Source organism: Limulus polyphemus, unplaced genomic scaffold, assembly GCF_000517525.1.
Source record: "Limulus polyphemus unplaced genomic scaffold, Limulus_polyphemus-2.1.2 Scaffold525, whole genome shotgun sequence".
In the NCBI taxonomy this organism is placed as follows: domain Eukaryota; kingdom Metazoa; phylum Arthropoda; class Merostomata; order Xiphosura; family Limulidae; genus Limulus; species Limulus polyphemus.
In genome coordinates this window covers 201,299-209,730 of record NW_013666135.1, presented here as the reverse complement: position 1 = coordinate 209,730, position 8,432 = coordinate 201,299, and the positions used below count along the sequence as shown (strand labels likewise).

Genomic DNA, 8,432 nt, shown 5'->3' with positions numbered 1-8,432 from the left:
GTGTGGAAGCGTTCTAGAAATTTCAGTTTTACGTAACAATACTGAACTACACTTATGCATTTACGTATATACATATATTGTAGATTCTTACTCTCGAGAATATTCTACAACTTTGAAGAATAGGCGGGAGTTTCGCAATATATATTTAACACTATAAGCTACGCCTGTTTTAAAATCAAAACTTAATCTAAACAAACGCTGATATTAAAGTAAATACATAATAACAAATTCGTTACAAAGAAATTATATTTTTCATTATTGTGAATTTCTACTTTTGATAAAGTCTTAAGCTCGATAGCTCAATTTTAATATGCCACAACTGTTTTGAGAAATTTGTAAAAATATATATTACTCTGAATTAGCAAATAAACTGTTTATCCTTTATTACATGAGACGGTTCGTCGGTACAGTCGTGACTTAATTGATGAAGATACTCCTTTTCACCATAAGAACCGCATGGAGCTCCGTCACCATCAAAACCAATTACAGAATGTACGCGCTCGTAACAAGAAGAAAATGAAAAACGGTAAGATCTAGGTGCGCCAAAAAACAAGGAAGAAAAATTTGATCAATCAACTTTTTGTTTTGCTTAAAAGAAGGAACAAACTATTGTTATTACATTAAAGTTCGAAATTTTTTCATTGATTGAAATATATAGAGAAGTACGTACTTTTCAAATAATCTCTCGTCCATGGCTGATGTGAAATTACGTACTTGCAAAGAATCTGAATCTATCGTCCTGTGAAGGCTAATGTAAAAAAACATATTTCCAATGAGATCAAGGAGAAGAACACACATACACAGCTATTTTGAAATCACTCTATTTGCAATAGATTAATATTTTTGTGTCCTGTTTTTTGACCAAAACTGATTGTTTATACATTTGTGAAAATACACACTTCTTCTAAACGCTTTGAATCACTTCTTCCTTTTCTATAAAAATGCTTTGAGATGTTTCATAAACACAAGCTTTTTATATCTCGGATAAAAGTAACAAATGTCGTCTAATAACTTTGATATCACCAACTTTTCGTTTCTCTTCATAGCTTTAAAGTATAATATAAAAGTAAGAAATTTAGAGAATGAAACTGCATCGTGAAGACTGTAATTATTTCTTATTTACAGAACTATAAGTTAGTGAAAATATTGTGTGAAACTTTTAAGGGAGTGTAGGGTCGGTGGTAAAATATCTGTGAAAGTAAAAATTCTCTGGAAAGTTTGTATATAATGTGAATCAGTCTTCAACGATTCATTTAAATATTTGGTGTTTGTGTTAAACAACAATCTCGTAGCTAGTGTTTCTCAGTCTTATCCAACGTTCTTCATATATATTGATGCACATGGAAGAAATGATGGTGGTTTCTTTAGAAAATGATTTTATTCTCTATATAAACATATATATTGTTGATATACAAGGAAAGGAAGAAGTTAGTTGCCCCAGGTGTTGCACTATTCTAGAAAGTTTGACTTTGCTGCACTCTCCTTGGAAAGTTTATTGTTACTGCACTCTCTTTGACCGTCTTAGAAATTTGTAGTTGCTGCCCTGTTCTTGACTTTCTTAGAGAGTTTAAAGTTGTTACTGCACTCTCATTGACCGTCTTAGAAATTTGTAGTTGCTGCCCTGTTCTTGACTTTCTTAGAGAGTTTAAAGTTGTTACTTGCACTCTCTTTGACCGTCTTAGAAATTTGTAGTTGCTGCCCTGTTCTTGACTTTCTTAGAGAGTTTAAAGTTGTTACTGCACTCTCATTGACCGTCTTAGAAAAATTGTTTATTACTGCATTCTCCTTCACCATCTTAGAGAGTTTGTAGTTGCTGCACTCTCCTTGACCATTCTAAAGATTTTGTAGTTACTGCACTCTCCTTGACCATTCTAGAGAGTTTGTAGTTACTGCACTCTCCTTGACCATTCTAGAGAGTTTGTAGTTACTGCACTCTCCTTGACCATTCTAGAGAGTTTGTAGTTGCTTCACTCTCCTTGACCGTTCTAGAGAGTTTGTAGTTGCTGCACTCTCCTTGACCGTTCTAAAGATTTTGTAGTTGCTTCACTCTCCTTGACCGTTCTAGAGAGTTTGTAGTTGCTGCACTCTCCTTGACCATTCTAGAGAGTTTGTAGTTGTTGCACTCTCCTTGACCGTTCTAGAGAGTTTGTAGTTACTGCACTCTCCTTGACCGTTCTAAAGATTTTGTAGTTGCTGCACTCTCCTTGACCATTCTAGAGAGTTTGTAGTTACTGCACTCTCCTTGACCGTTCTAGAGAGTTTGTAGTTGCTGCACTCTCCTTGACCATTCTAGAGAGTTTGTAGTTACTGCACTCTCCTTGACCGTTCTAGAGAGTTTGTAGTTGCTGCACTCTCCTTGACCGTTCTAAAGATTTTGTAGTTGCTGCACTCTCCTTGACCGTTCTAGAGAGTTTGTAGTTACTGCACTCTCCTTGACCGTTCTAAAGATTTTGTAGTTACTGCACTCTCCTTGACCGTTCTAAAGATTTTGTAGTTGCTGCACTGTTCTTGACTCACTTAGGAACTCTGTTGATCAAAAGGAACGACAATTTGAACATCTTTGCTTATGTAGTAGTACAATACAGTACATATTTGTCATGAAATTTAATATTATCAAATAAAACATGGATTGTAATGTATTACTTCTGTCTCGTCTTGTATAAGCAGATTTATTCTGTTTTCCCAAGACTGTTTTTACACAACAACAAACCTACGTAAGCTAGCATGATTTTATTTTATTGCAGTATATAACTTCTTGTCATTAGTGTCGTACATAACTTCATAGTGTAATTATTTTGATTTTTTTTAGATTCCAAGCAAAACAAAAACACTTTATCTAGATGGAACCTTTTGCCCGGTGAATCTGAACGTTCGGATAAAGATGGAGCTTCTTTGAACAATTCAGAAACTATAATCCATATGGAGAACTTAGACTCTTCTGATAAACCCGCACCATCTGGCGCAGTTACTTTTACAATAGAAGAACAAAATCATACTACACTATCTCAGGATATTTCTGATGAATCGGGTAAGTTAATTTGACTATTTAAGTGTATTACGTTATTCATTTTGTGCAACTTAATGAATTATTTTGTGATGTTCAAACATATTTTTTATACACGTTAGATTTTGAATAGAACTTGCTTATTCTCGATTTTGTAATGACAAACAATACAGCAGTAACAAGCTAGGTTCCTGAACTTAGAAAATTGAGATAGAGTAGTTTAGGTGGTGTACTATGTAGAAGGAATGAAGAACAGGGTGCTTAAGTATTATGTGATATACAAGATGAGCATAACAGAGTGAATGTAAAAAAAAGTTGATATCAATTTCTTATTTTGAAGAGCACAAGGAATCGACATCGTTGAAGATGAGAAAACATTTGTCCTAATCTTATTTGTTTTAGTAAGTTCTTTATATGTCAAAAATTTGCTTGTAAGTCCAATTAACTCATCATTGGCCCCCCGTGGCACAGCCGTATGTCTGCGAACTTACAATACTAGAATCCGGGTATCATTTAAAGTAAAAGACATTATAACAAATTATGAAGTACTTTGCAAGTAAAAAACTAAAGTTGAAATCGAAGCCAGTCGTCACATGATGACAACGACATTGTGCCATTGTGTAGTATAGTCGTGCATTAAACAGTTTGATTAAGCAAAAAAACAGATAAAATAATTTTGAATGGGATAGCTAATATGCAATCCGGACGCCTCGGGTAAAGGCCTTTCTAAAAATATGAGATTTGTAGCGTTTGATCAAGAGATTTGCGAGAAAAGTTCCGGACAGACAAACACAAGCGTATTATTTATATAGATTGACTAATTTTAACAACCTGTAGATAAATATACACAAATTTCAATATCAACAATTCCTGCCTGTGGCTGAACTTAAATGTTTTTAACAGGGGTGTGGACATTTCGTGTATTCAGATATTTCACTAGTTATTGAGCGCATGAGATCATTGGCTGGAGAATAAGACTTTAAGAAATTGTGATTCGATCATCCGATATGTGCTTTAGCCACTCAGTTTTTTTTTTCTTTTTTGTCTTTTAACAGTATAAAAATAACAATTTCGAATAAGGCCTGAAACGGCATAGATCCGATTTTCTCACTCAGGTAGAATTGTAGTAAACTTTAACGTTTCAACTTGTGAGAAAACTAGTAATAGGCTGATACAGTTTAGCAAGAATACGTCACGTCTTGAGCTTATGTTGAATAGATTACTTTGAAGGAAGGCCAATCACGTGTTATTTACTTTTAAAATGCTGAAATAATTTTATTGTAAAAACAGTTGATCGTTTGGAAAAGTAATTGTTTTTAAGTTTTAATATATTGTTTAAATATATAAAATTTCCAAACATAACAAGTTACCAAAGCTTGTTAAGCTGTGACTTGTTAATAGTTAGTCAGTCGAGATTATTATCATTTATTGGTATTATTTTATTGCGATTTTTTAAAGGATTACGTAGTATTTTTTTTCATCTTTTAATCGTATTAAATTTCTAAATATCAAAAGTTATCAAAGTTCGATAGCGTGTGGTTTGTTACTAGTATATCGAAATTTTAATTTGTATGTTATTATTTTGTCGAAATTCTTTTAAAGGAATGAGTAGAAATTCTTTTTCATCTACACCTCTGTCATCTCGTACAATAACTGAAACAACATTACCATGGAAACGAGAAGAAGACTGCAATGATGAGAGCTGCATTCGGAAACAGCTGGAGTTTCCTTCATGGGTTGAAAACACAGAATATAATACTTATACCTCATTATCCAGCAATGTACTGAAAAGATCAAATACTGATGATGATGGTAACGATCCGCCAGATGTGTTTAGATTGCTTCAGCTGAAAGAACTACACGAAAAGGAAAAAGAAAGTTCAAAAAATCAACGACTAGAAACTGATGATAAATTTAACAACAGTAAACCCCATGAAGAAGATTTCGATGTTACAGCTGCTGGTGGTGGAGAGGTCCTTCAAGAGACTACCACTCGAGACACCAGTGAGAACCCTCTCGAACTGAGAAGACCTACGCCACTGAAGACAAACTGGAAGAATCACATGAGCTTGTGATCAACATCGACGATGCCAAAATGATAAAAAGAACACTGTCAGACGATTTTAACGTACTGAACAAGGTTTAAAAATATGGGAGATACCGTATTAAGATGGTGAGAGAATTGCTGAAACGACAAAAATTTACCCAGGGTGTGGAAAAGGGTCTGCTCATAAGACACGTTATAATCAATATAACATTTTACAAGTTAATAAGTTTACTCTAACAAATATTCATACATAAAACCATTATTCAAGAATATTTCAAATGCTTTTGTGATATCAGTGTTTTTAATCTGTAAGTAAAATGATTTTTATTATAATTTTTTAAATAATCCTAAATTGAGTCCAGTATCTCAGTATCATGTTTGGTACCGGAGGATATTACTTCAACACTACTTGTTTGGGACATATATTTTGATGTTGTTCACAGAATTTTTCTTATAGTTTATGTAACGATTGCTAAAATGCTTAAAGAGCAAGTTGAACACAGTATTTGTAAAGTTGTTACATATTACGAGTTTCCCAAAGCTAGAAAGCCTTTAGGAGCTTTAGATCTATTTTTGTAATCAATATGATTATAAAGATGTGCGATAATTACTGTAATTACATTGACTACCTCTAGAGGCCATTATAAGCTTCCTTAAAAGGCCATGTAGTAATTGTTGGTAGTACTCGATTCATTACTATGTGATTAACATCAGGATCTGTATTTAGAGGCCATTATAAGCTTCCTTAAAAGGCCATGTAGTAATTGTTGGTAGTACTCGATTCATTACTATGTGATTAACATCAGAATCTGTATTTAGAGGCCATTATAGGCTTCCTTAAAAGTCCATGTATTAATTGTTGGCAGTACTCGATTCATTACTATGTGATTAACATCAGGATCTGTATTTAGAGGCCATTATAGGCTTCCTTAAAAGTCCATGTAGTAATTGTTGGCAGTACTCGATTCATTATTATGTGATTAACATCAGGATCTGTATTTAGAGACCATTATAAGCTTCCTTAAAAGTCCATGTAGTAGTTCTTGGCAATACTCGATTCATTACTATGTGATTAACATCAGGATCTGTATTTAGAGGTCGTTATAGGCTTCCTTAAAAGTCCATGTATTAATTGTTGGCAGTACTCGATTCATTACTACGTGATTAACATCAGGATCTAATGAATCGAGTACTGCCAACAATTAATACATGGACTTTTAAGGAAGCCTATAATGGCCTCTAAATACACTATGTGATTAACATCAGGATCTGTATTATACAAGAACATAACTATTCAATTAATTTTCCACTAAGACGAGTGTTATATATATAATGTCTTGGTCACGTATAATCCTTAGTGCAAATGTACTCTAAGGTTTTTTCCAGTAAATACAGATTTCAAATACAGACTTTAGGAATTAACGAGCAAGTAGGGTTTTTTTTTCTTGTTTTAAAGGAGGTAAGTAATAAATGCTATGTACCGATATGTAGTTATAATAAACTTTATTTGTATCAGATAGTTCACCTTTACAATATATTTCGAAACTTGACAGAAATCTGATTTTCTTCCCTTGATCAAGCTGTTATAACTTAGTTAATAACAATTGCCTTTAATCAGAGTAAGCTATGCACTTAGATCGAAACTAAATATCAACCTGATCATCAGTATATCCACTTAACTATACTTTTCTTACGTTCCTACTTATAAAAATTAGAATGCATTGTTTCATCAGTTGGATACTCTAGTTGTTAATGGCATTTTCGGCCGTAAACCCAATAATATCTCTCACATTTCGGCTAGTTTAGGAAGTTTAGGTTAGTCCTACAAATTCTAAGCTAACAATGCGAAACAATTTTTATAATAAAGGTATACAATAATGAACGACAAATAGAAATAAGTTACATTTGATATGCTAACTAATATAACGAATGTTATTAATTATTGAATAGAACTCTAAATAAACAAAATATCATACCTTGCCCAGGCAACTTACAAACACTAGTTGTTGTCTTGATTAATATTTGTTCTGAATCTTGCTCTCCCTAATCCCGCACTTCAGCAAAGAAAACTCATTACGGCACTCCTACTATACAACATCAGAGGCTATCCTAACTGTGACAGTTAAACCAATACGTTTTAGTTTAAGGGTGCTAAGTTGGTAATATCAATTTTCCGACGGCATGAAGATACAGAATAATAGCTGAAATGACCAATATAATATAACAATGTTAGATTTAATTAGAAGAAAAAACTAGCTAAAACGTAATACGTAGTTTGTCTAAAAACGTTTATCGCCACTCAGACTTAACTATTTCCTATGAAAAACATTTAGAAATAGCTGCAGGAAGTAATAAGTAACGTTCAATCTTCTGTAAACATCTAAAATTTAAACACAATAATCTAAAAATACGAAAGTTCTACAAAAATAATACATTATATGTACAAATACACGACAATTAAAGTAAATATAAAAACTAGTCATCTTAAGTCCAACTTAGCTAATATTAACTATATATAAACTAATGTTGGTCAGAACACTAAAGCTGTTTACTACCACCCCAAACAAAAAAATCAAGAAACAAAAGTGTAGATGTGAAAGTTTTAGAGGTTGTGACATTCTGTAAAACTTGTAAGCACGAAATATTGACCAAGAATATTGTTGAATTTTCGACAGAATTGAATGAATTTTGTGTTTAAATTTCTCAATGAGAAACCTCGATTATGAAAAATACGAGCGGGTTTATGAGTTCTATTCATAGAATCTTGTAATGATGAACAAATTATATTGCATTTAATAAGCTGAGAGTAGTAAACTCTAGAGCGTCGTATGATCAGATGGTTAGGGGAGCTCGACTCGCAATCCGAGGGTCGCGGGTTCGAATCCCCGTTTCACCAAACATGCTCGCCCTTTCATCCATGGGGGCGTTATAATGTGACGGTCAATCCCACTATTCGTTGGGAAAAGAGTAGTCAAAGAGTTGGCGGTGGGTGGTGAGACTAGCTGCCTTCCCTCTAGTCTTTCACTGCTAAATTGGGGAAGGCTAGCGCAGATAGCTCTCGTGAAGCTTAGCGCGAAATTCGAAAAAACAAACAAACTTTGTTTAAATAGTTTATTCCATGGCATACGAAAAAGGCATTGATAATAAAATTACAGCAAGGTGGGAGATAATATAGTTTTAAATGAAGATTTATCTTTGTGTACTATTTAAAGATGGAAAAACATTTGTCTTTACTCTTTCTTACTAATATTCTACGAGCTTCTTCATATGTCCATAACGTATCAGTTTCAGGATACAATATATGTATTTATATATACACCTGGAAAAAAGTTAAGCACCCCCGTGTTTTTTTCAAGTGATTCAGATTCGGCGTTCTTGTGA

General features: G+C 33.4%; 2 protein-coding genes across 2 annotated transcripts in view; one reads left to right on the top strand and one right to left on the bottom strand.

Annotated features, from left to right (window-relative positions):
* Positions 1-5,217, top strand: part of LOC106458872 (sodium/hydrogen exchanger 3-like) — a 67,565-nt gene extending 62,348 nt beyond the window's left edge. Inside the window, exons 10-12 of the mRNA XM_013918428.2 lie at positions 394-526; positions 2,810-3,028; positions 4,607-5,217. Coding sequence (XP_013773882.1) covers positions 394-526; positions 2,810-3,028; positions 4,607-5,079 — 825 coding nt within the window. The 3' untranslated portion in view covers positions 5,080-5,217. The remainder of the gene's footprint in view (positions 1-393; positions 527-2,809; positions 3,029-4,606) is intronic.
* Positions 5,218-6,316: 1,099 nt separating this feature from the next.
* The window catches only part of LOC106458864, a 76,637-nt gene continuing 74,521 nt past the window's right edge, over positions 6,317-8,432 (bottom strand). Inside the window, exon 17 of the transcript XR_002610451.1 lies at positions 6,317-7,252. The gene's annotated coding sequence lies outside the window, so the exon portion shown is untranslated. The remainder of the gene's footprint in view (positions 7,253-8,432) is intronic.